This window comes from Chiloscyllium plagiosum, chromosome 20 (assembly GCF_004010195.1).
Source record: "Chiloscyllium plagiosum isolate BGI_BamShark_2017 chromosome 20, ASM401019v2, whole genome shotgun sequence".
Classification (NCBI taxonomy): domain Eukaryota; kingdom Metazoa; phylum Chordata; class Chondrichthyes; order Orectolobiformes; family Hemiscylliidae; genus Chiloscyllium; species Chiloscyllium plagiosum.
This window is the reverse complement of record NC_057729.1, coordinates 57,400,389-57,418,763: the sequence shown is the minus strand read 5'-3', so window position 1 is coordinate 57,418,763 and position 18,375 is coordinate 57,400,389. Positions and strand designations below refer to the sequence as shown.

At 42.6% G+C, this 18,375-nt stretch overlaps 2 protein-coding genes across 4 annotated transcripts in view; one reads left to right on the top strand and one right to left on the bottom strand.

The window, feature by feature from the left end:
* LOC122560316 (embryonic polyadenylate-binding protein-like) overlaps positions 1–8,799 on the top strand; it is a 53,974-nt gene extending 45,175 nt beyond the window's left edge. For 2 of the 3 annotated variants that reach the window (XM_043710910.1, XM_043710908.1), the window contains exons 11-16: positions 399–524; positions 1,547–1,671; positions 2,711–2,798; positions 5,640–5,770; positions 7,724–7,805; positions 8,562–8,799. In XM_043710910.1, the coding sequence (XP_043566845.1) occupies positions 399–524; positions 1,547–1,671; positions 2,711–2,798; positions 5,640–5,770; positions 7,724–7,801 (548 nt within the window). In that variant the 3' untranslated portion in view covers positions 7,802–7,805; positions 8,562–8,799. Of the gene's footprint in view, positions 1–398; positions 525–1,546; positions 1,672–2,710; positions 2,799–5,639; positions 5,771–7,723; positions 7,831–8,561 lie in introns of all 3 variants that reach the window. The other variant, XM_043710909.1, reaches the window with a different exon arrangement.
* Positions 8,800–12,021: 3,222 nt separating this feature from the next.
* tomm34 (translocase of outer mitochondrial membrane 34) overlaps positions 12,022–18,375 on the bottom strand; it is a 14,740-nt gene continuing 8,386 nt past the window's right edge. Inside the window, exons 6-7 of the mRNA XM_043709992.1 lie at positions 16,452–16,578; positions 12,022–13,470 (exon numbers count right to left, since the gene is read on the bottom strand). Coding sequence (XP_043565927.1) covers positions 13,366–13,470; positions 16,452–16,578 — 232 coding nt within the window. The 3' untranslated portion in view covers positions 12,022–13,365. The remainder of the gene's footprint in view (positions 13,471–16,451; positions 16,579–18,375) is intronic.

Below are 18,375 nucleotides of genomic sequence, written 5' to 3'. Positions count from 1 at the left end.
AGTGGGATCTTGGTAAGTTGATTAATTTGATAGGTCAGCAACTCCATTATTATCTTGCAACTCCAAGTTCGATGCTTGTGAAGATGAAGGAGTGAGATGTTGAAGTGCTTTACAGGATCATCCAGAAAGAAATTTGTCCGCGTTTCCCATCCTGTGCTTTGTCTTGTCAATGGGAAACAATTGAAATCGGAAATAGAACCTTGTTTGAGAGGAATTTTCCTCCGTCTCTTTTGTCCTGTGTGATTGTGGGTGAGGATAGTTGGTGGGTTTGACAGCGTCAGGATTGGTCAATGTTAAGTGCATTTTGGTTTGGTTTCTTGCATGCTAAGATCTGCTTGGCTTTGTTTGTGATTCTAAACTCAACCGAGATGGTGTGGATTTTTTTTTCTTGTTTCCAGCCCCCTACCACAGCATGCTCCCCTCAGTGAGAGGGACTGCACCCCGAAGAGTAGCCACAGCTATCAGTACCGTCCGCCAAGCATCTACCCAGGTTCCCCAGCTCCCGTCCAACATGCAGAGAGTGGGTGAGTAAGCTGCTGAGGGTAACCCGGTTTCTACAGAAAGACCAACCTCCGTGGAGGGGACAAACAACTCCTGGTTTGACTTCACTGTCAGAAGGTGCTTTATAAATCTGGCTCTTTAGCATTCTCCCCCAACCCCCATTGCTCATCTTGAGCACTCTTGTTGGTGACTGTGACTTCAGCAGCTGATGCTCTCGCTCTGGAATTCACTCTCCAAAGCTATCTCTGCTTTTTTTTTAAAGGATGCACTCAACTTTGTGCAAGCTTTTGAGCATCTGTCCTAATAACACTGTAAATGGTTCAATGTCAATCCTGCATTGATAAAAGCATTTTAAGCCATTCTACCAGGTCCAGGTGCTATACAAATGTAAGGTGGCACTTGTATTCAAATCATTGCCTCTGAAAGATCACACAATCTTCAATGTCAGAGTTTTCATCTTTGTGAGCCAAACAAAACAAGTCTTAAAATTGTGATCTTTATGACAAATACACTTTTTTGTTTAGAATTGAAAACCTGAAGCAATTTGGTCTGGTTTTTAAACCGATTTATTCATGTTGCTTTGAACTGATGGCTATATTTCAGAGAGCAGTTAAGACTGTGTGTTAATGTGGGACTGAAGTCACATAGGCCAGACCAGGCCAGGTAAGAACAGTAAGTTTCCATCTCAAAAAGGACATTGGTGAACCAGTTGGTGTTTATTTTCCGGTAGCTGAAATCATCTTCTCAAATAATCGTGTAGTTGAGCTCCCGTTCTCCGATTGTTAAACAAGGCCTGAGCAGCAGACCTGATGGGCCAAATGGCCTGACTGTCCCTGTTACATCACTTGGCCTCTTGCTAACTCATCCTTTAGCCTGACCCCCTATACTATCTATCTGTGCTGCCTTTTTATTCCTGGTTTTAGTGAAATTGGATTAATGTTGGAGCCCATTGTAGTGCAGAGGAGCTGTTGTGATTGAATGATGTTAACTATCTGTCTGTGTGCTTTTTAAACCCTTTTTATTATCCTTTGCTCACACCTTCCAGCCACTACAGGGACTCAGACAGCGGGACCTCGTACTGCTCTTTCAGGACCGATGGTGCGAGTGCTGCCCCAGTATAAATATACATCTGGAGTCTGTAACACACAGCACCCTCCTGGTGCTCAACAGGTACTGACCACAGATACTCCGTGAAACGTTGAGTGACAATGGCAATAATCTGCAAATCACATTGGGACACGTTTGTTGGATTTTGCTTTCTCGTGAGACGTTAGAGCAGAAGTTGTCCATTGAACCTGCTCTGCCATTCAATGAGATCATGGCTGATTTGGCTTATCCTCAACTCCACTTGCCTGCCTTTTGCCCGTAACCTTTGATTGCCCTCAGTGATTAAAAAATCTGTATCAGTCTTGAATATACTCAGCAACCCAGCCTCGACAGCCCTCAGCAGTAACATTCCACAGATTCACTGCCCTCTTGAGAGAAATTCCTCCTCCTCTCTGTCTTAAATGTGTGCCTCCCTACCCTGAGTGTCTCCAGTCTGAGACTCTCCCACGAGGGCAAACTTTTCCACATTGACCCTGTTAGCCTTTGATACTTCAAGAAGGTGGCCTTTCATTCTCCAAGCTTTTAGTTAACAAGTAAAAGTCAGTAAAACTGTTTACTTCAGCAATGGGAGCTATAGAACATTGAAACTGTCTCATTCATTCTTTTATCGCTATTAATGCAATAGTGACTCTGAGCTTTCTCATGAGAAATGTTGCTAAACACCTTTTCCAAGCATTGCCTGCCTCAGTTTCCAATGTGTGGCTGCTTAAGAGTTTGGTAGGATTCCTGCAGGAATACTGGGCCTTAGGGAGTGGGTGAGGGATGGAACTGAAGAATATTGGAACATTGGCCATCAAGCGGTGATACCAGGAAGGGTATTGTCTCTCGGTAGCAGGAATCTGGAATGTTCTCTCAAAGCTACAGATGCTGGGTGATGATTGAAGTTTAAGGCAGAGATGGGTTGACCTTTTGAAGGGGTTACAAAGCAAAGGCAAGATTGTGATTCTGTCATTGTGATTTAATCAGAGAGGACAGAATGACCACCTGCTACTCTGTTTTACTGGGACGTGCTAATTTTGGATTTTGTGCTTGGTTTGACTTTGGCCTGACCAGTGATTGGGTTTGCTCATGTGGTTGTTTTTCTTTTCTTGGTGATGTGTAGGTGCCTGAGCCAGCTGTTCATGGTCAGATGCCCCTCAGTGCCTCAGTGTTGGCTGCTGCGCAACCACAGGAACAGAAACAGATGCTGGGTATGTTTGAGAGCAATCCACTCCCCTCCCCCGCCTGACACGGAATCGACAGCTGTGTTTGTAACCCGTCTACACTCATGACTTCAGTCTCTCAACCCACCCTTGGCCAGGACAGTCCCCAGCTACCTGGGCTCTGAAACACACTCCAACCTCACCCCTTCTCCCTCCTTCCCTCCTAAAACCTTTGCCCTCCATTGGCCAGGCTGGTCAACCATCTCAGAATATTAGCCCCCCCCCCCCCCCCCCCCCAAAAGCTTTTGACTCAGTCATATGTTTGTCTGATGTACACTTCTGTAAACTACTTTGGGATATTTTAGTGTAATTGTACTAGATCAATGCAGCTTGTTGTAAGAGTTTTACCAGAGTAAGCAATGCTTTGTATTGAATTGAATTTATTGTTACGTGTACCAAGGCACAGTGAAAAGCTTTGTTTTGTTAGCAATACAGGCTGATCACATGTAGTCTCCTTGCTCTTTGTGGGGTTTGCAGTCTCTGATTTCTTGGAGGTTCCATTGAAACCCGTTGACACCAGTATCTGTACCACTGGCTGTACCCACTCTGAATCATAGCAATGTTTTCAGGACTGATTAGCACTTTGTTACTATGCAAGTTAAGATCCCTTTTCCTTAGTGGGTTGAGAGCTGAGGAGCATTATCTCCTGGTTCAGCTCACAATAGACTTCAGATTCAACAACTCTCCCAGGAGAAATCTGAGCAGGGGGTCGTCATTGGACACCCCCTTTCAAACCGGCTCCACCATTCAGCAAGATCTTCTTGCTTAACTCCATCATCCCCACTTTTCAATCAGCATCCCAAAATCTATCATTCTTGATCTTGAACATAATCACTGAGCTTCCAAAGATCTCAGAAAATTCCAAAGATTCATCACCCTTGGACATTTTGAGTTTCTGCCTGAAAGGACTACCCTTTTAATCTGAGTCAGTGTCTAGGTTCAGTAGATGTGAAGCTGGGAAAAAGCACAGCAGGTCAGACAGCATCCGAGGAGCAGGAAAGTCAGTGTTTCAGGCTGATTTTGGACTGAAACATTGAAATTCCTGCTCCCTGGATGCTGTGACCTGCTGTGCCTTTCCAGCTTTGCGTTTTTTGACTCTGGTTTCCAACATTTGCCATCCTGTCTCCTGCGTCTAGGTTCCTCGGCCAGGGAAATCCTTCCTCACTGTCTGCTCGCTAAAGCATGTGGGGAGTTTTGTTTCTGTTAGTGATGCTGAAGTGTGTCAAGTTTGGTGTCTAACTTCAGGTTTTGTAATACTGACTTCTTGTTTTAAGGTTGGATTTTCTTGGTGATATTTTCGGCTGGTCATTCTTAGTTTAGAATATATTAAAGATTTTTTAAAAATAAAATTCTGCGTAAGTTTTGAATTGCTGGCTCTTTTTGAGGAACATTAAAATGACTGACTGCTTAATAAGGTTAGATTACATGGGATCCAGAGAACTAGCGAATTAGAAACAAAATTGCCTGAACAGTAGGAGACAGGATGTTGGTAGAGGGTTGTTCAGATGGGATGCCAGTGACCAGTGGTGTGCCACTAGTATCAGTGCTGGGTTCACTGTTGTTTGTCATTTATGTAAGCTATTTGAATGAGAACTGTAGAAAGAGTGGTGAGTGAGTTTGCAGATGACACCAAAGATTGGTGGTATAATGGACAGTGAAGAAGGTTATCAAAGAGTATAACAGGATCTTGATCAACTGGGCCAGTGGGTGAAGGAATGGCAGATGGAGTGTAATTCAGATAAATGAGGTGTTGCATTTTGGTAAGATAAACCAGGGCAGTACTTATACAGTTAATGGTAGAGGCCTGGAGGAGTATTGTTGAGCAGAGAGACCTAGGGCTGCAGGTCTATAGTTCCTTGAAAGTGGCGTCACAGGTAGACTGTGATGAGGAATGCATTTGGCACGCTTGCCTTTCTCAGTCAGAGCACTGTGTACAGGAGTTGGGAACGCCATGTTATGGCTGTACAAGACAATGGTAAGGCCACGCTTGGAATACTTCATACAAATCTGGTCGCCCTGCTATAGGAAGGATCTTATTAACCTGGAAAGGGTGCTACAAAGATTTTACCAACACTGTGTAGAGTTTGAGATCTAAGAAGAGGCTGTAGGACTACTTTTCTTGGACTGTAGGAGGCTGAGGGGTGACCGTAGAGGTTTATAAAATCATGGGCATGAATAGCCAATGTCTTTTCCCCAGGATCGGAGTCCAAAACTAGAAGGCATAGGTACAGGGTGAGAGGGGAAAGATATATAAAAGGGCCCAAGGGGTGGCAACTTCATGCAGAGGTTGATGTGTGTATGGAATGAGCTGCCAGAGGAAGTGGTAGTGGTGAGTGCAATTACAACAATTTGAAAGACATTCGGACAGGAAAGGTTTAGAGGAATATGGCCAAATACAGGCAAATGGGACTAATTCAGTTTAGGAAACATGGTTGGCATGGACGGATTGGGCTGAAGGCTGCCTGACACTGACCACTTGTCTCATTGAGACAGATTCTGCCAGACTACTGAGTATTTCTCAGAGTCAAAAAACCATGTGGTGCTGGAAAAGCACAGCCGGTCAGGCAGCTTCCAAGGAGCAGGAGAGTCAACGAATTGAGCACAAGCTCTTCAGGAATTCCTGATGAGCTTATGCTCAAAATGTCGCCTCTTCTACTCCTCGGTTACTGCCTGACTGGCTGTGCTTTTCCAGCACCACATGGTTTTTTGACTCTGATCTCCAGTATCTGAAGTGCTCACTTTCTCCTGAGTATTTCCAGGCCATTCTGTTGAATTGGAGCTGTTTGTTACCTGGAGAAGATTCAGTTTTTGTTTTTTTTTGTTGTTCAGGTGAGCGCCTGTATCCGCTGATCCAGGAAATGCATCCAACACTGGTCGGCAAAATTACAGGAATGCTGCTGGAGATTGATAACTCCGAACTCCTCCACATGTTAGAATCACGAGAGTCCCTTCGCTCCAAGGTAGGGATGTGTGTGTTTTTGTTGGGGAACTGTATGTTAATAACAGGCATTAAGATGTTGATTCGGTATTTCTGTGCTCAGTTCTTGTCTCTGATATTTGGAGTATTCCACAATCCATATTCAAGTGCTTAATAATAGATGGCTTCAGATTGTCCCCCATAAACACTTGTAATACAGGGTCCACTACTGTATTCCTTTCTTTTTAAGAAAGTAATTAAATTGGACGTGGGTAAGGGAAAAAAGGGATGGAAGGAGAGATATTAGGAAGCACTTTTACACACAAGATGGTACATGTTTGGAACTCTCTTCCAAATTTGGCTGTGGATGCTGGATCAGTTGTTAGTTTTAAATCTGAGAAATTTTTCTTGAGCTAAGATATTAAGAGACATGGACCAAAGGCAAGTTTTTGGAGCTAGGCCACAGATCAGCCATGATCGCATTAAAGCTGCTGAACAGGTTTGAGGGACTGAATGGACTAAATGGAGATCCTGGTTGTTATAAGGGGATGTATGAAGGTTGTTTTTTAATAGAGGAATTTCTCCTCCATGTACTGAAGACTAACTGAACTCCTGCTTTCCATTGTACAAACCTCAGATTTACGTGCAACATGTTGGGAGCTCAAATTTTGAAAGCTGCCTTATTGTAAAGGATCCCATGGTATTCTGGGCTTTCCATCCGATTTTGTCAAGTTCCTCTGTAGATTTGCTTGTTTCTGTATCAGCGTACACTGACAGTCAGCTGTGGAGAGAAACGCTAGCGCTGCTCCTAGTCAGAAGGTGGAGAGTTCAAATCCCACTCGGGCGACTTGATTGCAAAGTCTAGGCTGGTGCTTCCCAGTGCTGCGCTGTCAGAGGTACTGTCTGTTCGGAGATAATGTGAAACAAAACCTTTACCCAATTCCTCAAGTGGCCGTACACCACCCAGATGCTGCTATTTCAGAGTCCTGACTAATTGTAACAATCTGCAAAAACATTAGCTTGCCCATCTGGTGTAATCTTCCAGAAACACTACCCATTTCACAACCTGTTTAAAAAAAAACCAGCCGTGTTTATACAGAGACTTTGCAAAAGTAAAACACCCGAAGGTGCTTCATGGGAGCAGTATTAATGAAAGTGACACTGAGCCACATGAGAAGATCGGGACAGATAACCACGTACATGGACAAAGAAGTTTTAAAAAAGGGGAAGGACTTTTCAGAAGGAAATATTTGGGTTTGAGCCTTTGAAAGCACAGCTACTGATGACAGTGACAGCAGGTTGAGTCACACCAGACTCCACACTAACCTGGTTCTCTCTCTCTGCAGATGCTGCCAGCTCCTGGTTTGTTTCAGCTCCATAGTTTTGTCTTTGGTTTCAAGTGGCTATGGGTTCATGTTCTGCGTGAGGATTTTGATTTGTGTGTAGTGATGGGTGCTGCACTGTCAGAAATGTCATCGTACAGTTAGAATGTTAACCTGAAATCTCAATCTGTCCTCTTAGGTGGACATTAAAGATCTTGTCAAACAATTTCAAAGAGGAGATTATTTCTTCCTGGCCACTAGTTACTTTTCAACAGGTATTACGGAAACAGATTATCTGATCATCATTGCAATCCTGCTTGTAGGAACTAGCAATGCAGAAATTAGTGACTCTACTTCTGTTAATGACAGTAAATCACTTAAGGATATCCTGGGATTGTGAAAGGTGCTATGTAGATGCAGGCTTGTTCTTGTCATTAGCTGAGACATTCTGGCCTGATAAGTATTTCCATATTTCAGCTGACGCCACTACCTCATGAGTAGAATTCATTCCCTTAACACGTTTCTCTGAAATGGCCAAGCAAGCCACTCTGTTCAGGGGCATTGGCTGGGGGACAAATGCAGGCCTTGCCAGTGATGCCCATGTCCTATGGAAGAATTGGTGAGGGGGGAGCAGCTGCAGCCTGAAGATTCCATTGTGTTTCGGGTTCTTTCAGGTGGAGGAAGCTGTCGCTGTGCTTCAGGCTCATCAAGCTAAAGATACGGTGCCGAAGAAAGGGAGCACAGCTGCCTGAACAGGTGATGTCCACAGTTCGCCACCACGGTAAAGCACGAGAGGTTTTGGCTTGTGTTTGATACACTAGTCTATTTCCAGCACAATAACAGGCGCGTCCTCTCCCTTTCTCCCTATTGTTGATCAATCCTTCTCTCAGCTACCTCCATTCTACTCTCTCCAACCTATGGCCACACTCTAAGTCACTCTTTGGGCAAGGACCTTCCTTCTGATTCCCAATTTAAACCCCCCACCCCCCACTCCTTCCCCTCTCTTTCTGGGTTTGGACTTTCTCTTACAATGAGGAATCATCTCTTCTATGTCTCTTATTGAACCCTTTAGTCATATTAATTCTTATGTAAAACTTCAGTCATTTTTCTGTGGAAAACTAGACCCAGTCTTTCTTGATGGGAATAATTTTTTTCACTTCTGGTGTCTTCCTACTGTCTTTTCATCTTTCCCTGGTGTTTCTCTGCCTATGTGGAGACCAAAATTGAATTTGACTATGAAAACTGTCAGATTGTCATAAAACAAATCCAACTGGTTCACTAATGCTCTTCAGGGAAACCTGGGGTCCTTACCCGGTCTGGGACTGAGACTCCTGCCCCTCATGGTCGAGTGGCAAATGCAGCTTGACATCCAACACCTCCTGAGAACAAGCTGCAAGGCAAATGGTAGCAGCAGCAGTTCCAGGGCTTGGCAGGAGTGAAACATAGCTTTCTAGTTTGACTTCTCTACTGTTTACTCACGTGGTTGATTAATGAGTTTCCTGTTTCTTGCAGGCCGGACTTGAGCAGCAACAAGCAAACTTTCATGAAGCAAAGATAATTTGGTCGCATGATTAAACTTTAGGTGGGGATCAAACTGAATAAGGATCTGATGTGGCCTGGAGATAATGTTCTCCACTCACATTCAATTGTGCTCCGAGATTTGGCTTTTGTGTCCTGTACTGTATTCGGTTTGTCTTGGGCTGTATTAAAGAACACTGAAACTGGATTGTGGCTGCCTCTGTCTTTGAATCTTTTGTTGTTCCTTTAACAAACAACTTCCTTGAAATGTTAAGATGTTGGAGGATTTGGGTGTAATACTAGCTGCTGGTGATACTGGACAGGTACAATCCCAGAGGAAATTAGCTTCATGGTCATGTTTTAGTTTTAGCAATTTGTTTTTCATTGAGATCAGTCACTGAACATATTCAATAGAGGCTGACAAGTACTGTTGATAAAATATTGAAGATTTCTAGACTGGTGAGCAAGGTTAGAGCCCATGGAATACAGCGAGAACTAGCCATTTGGATACAGAGCTGGCTCAAAGGTAGAAGACAGGGTGATGGAGGAGGGTTGTTTTTCAGACTGGAGGCCTGTGACCAGTGGAGTGCCACAAGGATCGGTGCTGGGGGTTCCACTTGTCATTTATATAAATGATTTGGATGTGAGCATAAGGGGTACAGTTAATAAATTTGCAGATGACACCAAAATTGGAGGTGTAGTGGACAGCGAAGAAGGTTACCTCAGATTACAACAGGATCTTGTTCAGATGGGCCAAGAAATGGCAGATGGTGTTTAATTTAGATAAATGTGAAGTGTTGCATTTTGGGAAAGCAAATCTTAGCAGGACTTGTATACTTAATGGTAAGGTCCTTGGGAGTGTTGCTGAACAATGAGATCTTGGAGTGCAGGTTCATAGCTCCTTGAAAGTGGAGTCGCAGGTAGATAGGATAGTGAAGAAGGCGTTTGATATGCTTTCCATTATTGTTCAGAGTATTGAGTGCAGGAGTTAGGAGGTCATGATGTGGCTGTACAGGACATTGGTTAGGCCATTGTTGGAATATTACATGCAATTCTGGTCTCCTTCCTATTGAAAAGATGTTGTGAAACTGGAAAGGGTTCAGAAACTGTTTACAAGGATGTTGCCAAAGTTGGAGGATTTGAGCTGTAGGGAGAGGCTGAACAGGCTGGGGTTGTTTTCCCTGGAGCATCAGAGGCTGAGGGGTGACCTTTATAGAAGTTTATAAAATCATGAGGGCATGGATAGGATAAATAGACCAAGTCTTTTCCCTGGGGTGGGGAGTCCAGGTTTAGGGTGAGGGGAAAGATACAAAAGAGACCTGAAGGGCAACTTTTTCCACACAGGATGGTACATGTATGGAATGAGCTACCAGAGGAAGTGGTGGAGGCTGGTACAATTGCAACATTTAAAAGGCATCTGGATGGGTATATGAATAGGAAGGGTTTGGAGGGATATGGGCCGGGCACTGGCAGGTGGAACTAGAGTAGGTTGGGATATCTGTTTGGCGTGGATGAGGTGGACCGAAGGATCTGTTTCTGTGCTATGACTCTGACTCTATTCCTAATTCAAAAGGAGAAAATGGCCAACTATATTCATATATTCAAGGATTATTTGGAACTGACCTATTACAAATATCAGAAAGTCAACTTCGCTAACTTTACCGATACTGAAACCTCCAGTTCCTTGATCGGTTACGATGGTTGTACTTGGTTTATTCTTGGGCAGACTTCTGCATTCACATGTTTTCTTCAGTTAATGTCTGAGACCCCTTAAACTACAAACATAGCTCATTTATTTTTAACATTAGTTCCTTAAACCTCTCTTCCACAGCCTTCTCTTTCTGGAGTTATTCTGTGACTGACATTAAGTCACTCAGGACAACTACTGCTTTGACCGTTTGAGACTGTCAAACTGCACTATTACCGCCACAGTGCAATGACCCCTTGCTACTAGGCAATTTTGTTTTCCCCTCTTCAACTCTCGTTTCTCGAATTCTCTCCCCAACAGCATTGTGGTCTACCTATAGCCTAGGGACTGCAGTTCACCACCACCTCTTTCAATGGGGACCTTGGGATGAGCAATAAATGCTGGCCCAGGCAATGCCACCAAGGTCCCATGAATGAATTTAAGAACATCTATTGAACACCCTCTGGGAATGGCAGGTGCTTACTACTCATTTCCCTTAGGATGGTGGGTGACATCCTTTTCATATCAAATGTAACAATGTAAATATTCTGAATGTAATATTTGTTCAGAATTATCATCACTTGGGTGGACAGGACTTGAACCTGGGGCTCCTGGCTCAAAGATAGGGACACAGTCTGTGCTACAAAATTCCTAAGTATTACTTTTCAGTTTTAAATCATAATGTATTATTGACACCTCAACTAAAGGGAAGAGCTATGTTCTATTCACAGCCCTCGACCTTCTCTGCTCCAAAGAAAACCACCTGAGCTTATCCAGCGCCTCTCTCTCTCCAAGACTGAACTGTACTATCCCAGGCAACAGCCTGGTGAAATCTCTTCTGCAGCCCCTCCAGTGCAACCACCTCATGGTTTGAGGAGAACACCCACTCAAACTTGCCATGAAACATGGCTAGAATGTGCTCCATTTGATGCAGTGGACCTTGACCCCAGGCTGTTGAGCTAGCGTTTTGCTTGTGTTTTAATATATCTGCAGTTATGTTTTCTTGGTAGTCAAGGTCAGATTGTGGCAACATCTCCATTAACAAAATGAAAAAAAAAATGCCTTAATCATTAACATTTAATACCTGAGTCCAAACATTTTGCAGTGCAACACAACACAAACTAAACCAATAGTACATAGACATTGTTTACAAGTCTAGATATTACATTTATGAAGGAGATGAATGATCAAAATATCTTTGCTCTTGCAAAAGATTTTTCATTGTTTGCTGAATTGTAAGACTACCTGAGGACAGATGCACAGATGTTAACTTGTCATGTTTCCTCAATGTATGCTGCTTCATGTTCTGTATCCTGTTCACTAGCGGCAATACACACAGAAACAAACTGAAATATTGCTCATGGAAATTGCTGGAACTTTGACAACAGAAATAAACAGAGCTGCAATCACTGATTCCTCCCATTCAAAACTACCACAGTTGCAGCAATGCAAAGCAATATGAACAACTGCTTTACAAATATTTGTGTAACAAACAAAAACAATGTCTGCTATAAATCGAACAAAAACAGAAGTAGCTGGAAAAGCTCAGCAGGTCTGGCAGCATCTGTGAACAGAAATCACGTTAATGGTCCAGTTAGCAGACTTGAAACATTAACTCTGATTCATCTTCAGATGCTGCCAGACCTGCTGAGTTTTTCCAGCAATTTGTTTCTGTAATGGATTTTTTTTAACCAGTTTACTCCCAAATTTGTTCTGTAGCAGCAGAACTGTAAGTAGTCATGTACTTGCTTGAATGTATAATAGTTGTTGGGGAACTTTTGCCCTTTAAGTATCATTCATGAATCTATTGTTATTATAGCCATCTAACTATGGGCTAGAGTGTCTCTGGCCATTCAAAATAAAGTAACTTAATTCTGGTTTTATACAGTTTTACTAGTATGGAATAAAGTTAAACCAGTTAAGTTTCTCAGTAATTCCCACATTCTCAACTTGTGGACAGTAATGTTAGTGTTTCCTAGTCCTCCATGGCACCTACAGTTGGGTTTCTGATTTTAAAAATTGGTTTCTGTCAGAAACAACCCTTCTGGGCAAAGGAATGACAGAAGTTTGGAACTCAACTATGAACAGTGGTTGATGTTAGCTATTATTGATTTTTATATTTAATTGCAATCCAAAAGCATGAAGGAATATAGGGTAAAGGTGGATAGTTAAGTTCAGTCATATTCTCAAAATTAAGGAACAATGATCTCCTCGTTCTACACTTAAGCAAAGTTGCTGATATTTTTAAGTATACATGCTTGATTCAAGTTATAAGTATTGTTTCTTGATTAGGAAGTGTCTCAGTGCAGAGTCAACTTGAGTGTTGACAGCAACCATGCAAAGCATCGAGTTGAAGGGGTTTTTCAAGATGAGGAGGAAGTAGTACTGCAAAGCAAAGTGAACAGCCTTGAAGCAAGTTAAGAGACTGTCCTCAGCCTGGTCTCTCTTTCCCCTGCACTCTTACCTACCCCTAACAGTAACCCCATAAAACGTTCCTTTAAACACAGTCAGAGGTTTCAGTGCTTGGTATCAAGTTAATAAAACTCAAAGTGGTATTCAGGTTACTTAACCTCATCTGAAATGGAGAGTGTGGGTTTATGGGAGACGTGAGGACATAATGGGGGTCAGATGCAACATTGTTGATTTTGACACAGAACGAAGCAATGACGTGACTGAAAAGATTAAAAGTGCAAGCTTGCAAACACAGCTACCATAAAATGGACTACCCTAAAAATATCACACAACGCACACCAAATTCCTCCACAGCAAGATGATTATTGTACTCTCATATATATTAAATTGGAGTTATGCAATCTGCAGAGATTAATTGAGGCAGAGGATCCTATTGATAAGTCAATAACTAAAGAGGGATGGCAGAGTGCAGGAATTGATGTTGTGTGTAGGTATCAAACGTAAATTGAGCTGTGGACAGTTTGACTCATATTTTCACACAGTGCTCTTTGGTGTCAAGACGAATGACCTGTAAAGCCCTTGAAAAGCAAGAAAAATGCAAAACGAGGGGGGTTAGAAACCTGCCCAAGCCCCCACATGCAGATATATTGAGATCTGGTTTCAGAGGTTTGAGTCTGAAGTGCCCATGAGGATAAGGTTTTATTTAAGAAACATCTGGACTTCCTGCAAGAGGCGTTGGCCAGGAAAGTTGGTGGGGTCCCGTTTCAGCATCTCCTGAAGATCAGTAACACTGCCAGTGTAATCCTGAAGGAATAAAAACAATATTCAGCTTGTTATCTCTCTCCTCAGACATGATGTACATGTTGCTTTTACTTTGTGCAGCAATGTTGCTGTCCTGTTTTTGCACTAAGATTCCAATATCATGTGGATACTGGAACGACATAATGGCTTTAAGAGATGCATTTTGTCCTTTTTTTTGAAGAGAGGTTTTAAGGCAGAGCTGTTTACACAGAGCCAGAGTAAACCGCTTGAGAAGCCTCGAGTTTTTTTTAAAAACGTTGGAACAATAGAAGCAGCCTGAATGGGTGTGGTCAAACTCCCACAGAACCAGGATTTTTCATTTCAGTAGCAGTTGCTGCTAGGATCTTGACGTGTGAGCTGTTTTCCCCTCTCGGTTACAGCTAAAAACTGGGAGTTTTCTTGCTGCTGCTGGAGTTGCCTGTGAGGCACTGTTTTTCTAAATTTGTCTTTGTCAACAGTGTGTTTGTGGGATGTTATTACGGTGGAACAGTAACTGCTTAGTAGTTAAATAATCTATTCTGTTACGTTTTCCAATATAGTTAAACTATAACAAAAAGAAATTGGAATAATGTAACTCTAGGGGATGAATAAGTAGTGTATGCTTAAGTCGAGTAGTTTCAGCAATCAAAATGCATCCTGAATTCAACATCTTACATTTTTAAAAATAAATAAGAGTCTAGACCCTATCTTCTGAATATATTTTGAGTGGGTTTGATGTGGTCCATAACAATATAAATTGGCATAATCCCAGACTGAAGTTGAGCGAATCTATTCAGTGTTGATTTTGGGATTACCCTTCAAGGTCTGCTCACACTCTTAGATTGACATGCAGCAGAATGAAGAAGCTCTCTCATTTCAAATAATAATTACTTAAAGTAACAAGGGTTCACCAATGAAACTATTAAATGGGTCAGTATAGTTTTAGGTCATTTTTGATTATTTTAAAATCCATTTTCTCAGGTGGATGGTTGAATACTCATATCAAAACAAAAACATTTTTAAACTGAAATCTCTCAGGCAGCAAGACCATACTAAGTAAAGGTTTTGGAAGTTGAACTCTGAACTAAATGAACCGATTTTCACATTTCAAAAGTATTGCCAAAGTTCATCCTGCCAAAGTCTTCATTCAGGAATCAGGATATGAACATTGGTTGGGTGGATGCAAATTTGTCAGTCCCTGTGTTAGAGTTAGGATCACTCTGCCTAGTCTCTGAAAAGGAATGCCATACAAAGGCCACAAATTAAACTGGGTCAGAGAGCTGGGATCCGGCTCTGATTAGGATGCCTCACAGGTCAGGTTCAGATCTCATTCAGGAAGGAGACCCAAACTGGGCAACGTGCTTAGACAGGTCTTTCAAGCTGGCTGGACAAGATGAGAAAGCTAATTTTTTTCTGAAATAGCGTGGAATTCTTAATAGAACAAATAATAAGGAACAGGATTTCATTGACAAAAGCATTGGTAATCAGAGAAAATGGATGTAAGGTCATTAATAAAAAGAAAAGATGAGAAAATATTCCTTTTTTTTTAAAATATGGCACATGGCTATAGCCTGAATGACCATAAGACATTGGCCTAATTTCTGTTCCTTTCAGCCCATCAAGTCTGCTCTGCTTAATCATGGCTGATAGGTTTCCCAACCCCATTCTCCTGCTTTCTCCATGTAACTCATGATCTCCTTGACAATCAAGAATCTATCTCCTTCCTTCTTAATTATACTCAATGACCTGGCCATCACAGCCTTCCGTGGCAACGAATTCCACAGATTTACCACTCTCTGGCTGAAAAAGTTTCTCCTTAAGTCGGTTATAAACGATCTTCCCTTTACTCTACGGCTGTGCCCTCAGGCCATAGTCTCTCCTACCAACAGAAACATCTTTCCAACATCTACTCTGTCCAGGTTATTCAGTATTCTGTAAATTTCAATTAGATCCCCTCTCATCCTTCTAAATTCCATCGCATATAGTCCCAAAGGCCTCAAATGTTCCTCATATGTTAAAGATTTTCATTCCTGGGACCATTCTTATGAATCTCCTCTGAACCTGCTCCAGGGCCAGTACATCCTTCCTGAGATATGTGGTCCAAAACTGTGCACAATACTCCAAATGTGGTCTGACCAGAGCCTTATAGAGCCTCAGAAGTACATCCCTGCTTTTATATTCAAGTCCTTTCAGAATAAATGCCATCATTGTATTTGCCTTCCTAACTACTGACCCAACCTGCAAGTTTATCTTGAGAGAATCGTGGACTAGAACTCATAAGTCTCTTTGCACTTCAGATTTCTGAATTTTTGCCCATTTAGAAAACAGTCTATGCCTCTATTCTTCCGACCAAAATGCATGACCTCACACTTTCCCACGTTGTACTCCATCTGCCACTTCTTTGCCCACTCTCCTAACCTGTTCAAAATCCTTCTGCAGCCTCCCTGCCTCCTCAAAAGTGTAGTGGTAATAATGTGGAATTCACAACTGTAAGGAGTGGTTCAGTCTAATAACAAAGATGTGTTTAAGGGGAAGAGATGCAAGAGCCAATTTGTCTGTAGACTTAATATGAAAAATTCGAACCTCACCTCTTCCAACATCAGTGATGAGCAATAGTTTCTAAAGTCTCCCTTCTATCACCTGTTCTCTTAAATATTCATTAATGGGACCTGTCAGCCAATCCCAAAGCCAGGATTTAATTCCCATTCCTCATTGCCTTTGAGGGGGTGGTGCTGAGTAAGCCTTCTGAAACTCTACAGTCATGGGCTGTGTAAACAGGAGGCAGTTCCAGGATTTTGACCCAGCGACAGTGAAAGAATGGAGATATATTTCCAAATTAAGCTGGTGTGTGGGGCTTGGAGGGGAACTTGCAGGAATTGAGGCTCCTATGGGTTTGTCGTCTTTGTTATTCCAAACAGTCGAAGTTGCAATAAATTCTACGTACAAATGTCTCACCTTTTCACTAATGTTTACAGATCCATGCTGAATTGCCAGACTTTACTTACCTTCAGCTCTTTGCGAGCTACAGCCCGTCGGTAGAATGCCTTCACGTTGTTGGGATCCAGAGCCAATGCCGCTGTACAGTCCTGCATCGCTTCAGGATATTGTTTCAGCTGCAGGTGACACAGGGCTCTGTCGAGATAAACAACACAGACCGTGTCACTCACCAAACTACACACTGTGCTTCAGAAAGACTTGTATCTGGACCTCCAATTCCTCACACGCATTTCTATTTCAGTTTTGTAACAAAGGGAGGTCTTAGTGTCCAAGCAAAGAGTCTAAGTATTGGACTGGAAGGAAAGGGGCTTTTCAATCTGTTGATCAACCAAGTAAAATAACTAAAGGGCAGCATGGTGTCTCAGTGCTTAGCACTGGTACCTCACAACACCAGGGACCCATGTTCGATTCCAGCCTTGGGCGACTACCTTTGTGGAATGTGCACGTTCTCCCTGTGTCTGTGTGGGTTTCCACTGGTTTCCTCCCACAGTCCAGAAATGTGCAAGTTAGGTGGATTGGCCATGCTAAATTGTCAATAGTAATCAGGCATGTGTATTCAGGCATTGGTGGATTATTCTTGAAAAATGGTGGATTATTCTTGAAAAATGCAGGGTTACAGGGACAGGGTAGGGGCTGGATTTGGGTGGGATGCTCTTTGGAGGGTTAGTGTGGACTCAACGGGCCGGAAGGCCTGCTTCTATATGGTAGAGATTCTATGTTAATAGAAATGACGGGACAAGAAAACACTAACCAGTTTTACATGGTAGTGACTCCTTGGAATTCTCTTTCAGAGGGCTGCAGAGTCTGGGTTTTAATGAGGAAGCAAGTTAAGGATGAGAGAGAAAAGACAGGAAAGTGGAGTTATCAGGTCAGCCATGGTCTCATTGAATGGCATAGCAGGTTTGATAGGATCAGGACTAAGCTCTTCAGCCTATGAGAGACACTCCCCAATCTACCCACAGTTCTGCATTCTCCTGCAATAAACAATGATAGATAAATCAATCTTTTCTGCACAAGGGTTTCCAATTTGTTCACACTCCTGATATTGAGTAGTTCCACAGCTCGCTGTGATGGTGAACTGCCAAGCATGGTCCCCCCATATCTCACTATTTGAAATAGTTGGACCACATAAAAAACACAATCATTTTCATTATTTTATACTTTCTGAAGCATACAAAAATGGTCAGAGGAGAGTCAGGAGGGGGCACGAGAAAGCTTGGCAGAATGGATTAGGGAGAACACAAAGGCATTTTACACTTATGTGAGGAATAAGATCAGGGATAGCATAGGGAACTTGCGTGTGGAGTCTGAGGTGGTAGGGGAAGCCCTAAATGAGTTTTTTGCTTCTGCCTTTACGAAAGAAACGAACTTTGTAGTGAATGAAAGCTTTGAAGAGCAGGTGTGCATGCTGGAATGGATAGAGATAGAGGAAGCTGATGTGCTGAAAATTTTGTCAAACATTAAGATTGACAAGTCGCCAGGTCCTGGTCAGATTTGAGCTTGGCTGCTTTGGGAAACGAGAAATGCGATTGCTTCGCCACTTGCGAAGATCTTTGCATCCTCAGGAGTCGTACCTGAGGACTGGAGAGAGGCAACTGTAATTCCTCTCTTCAAGAAAGGAAATAGGGAAATCCCCTGCAATTACAGACCAGTAAGTCTCACGTCTGTCGTCTGCAAGGTGTTAGAAAGGATTCTGAGTGATAGGATTTATGACCATCTGGAAGAGCATGGCTTGATTAAATGCAGGCTTTGTGAGGGGCAGGTCATGCCTCACAAACCTTATCAAGTTCTTTGAGGATGTGACTAGAAAAGTTGATGAGGGTCGAGCTGTGGATGTGGTATATATGGACTTCAGCAAGGCATTTGATAAGGTTCCCCATGGTAGGCTCATTCAGAAGGCCAGGAGGAATGGGATACGGAGGAATGGGATAC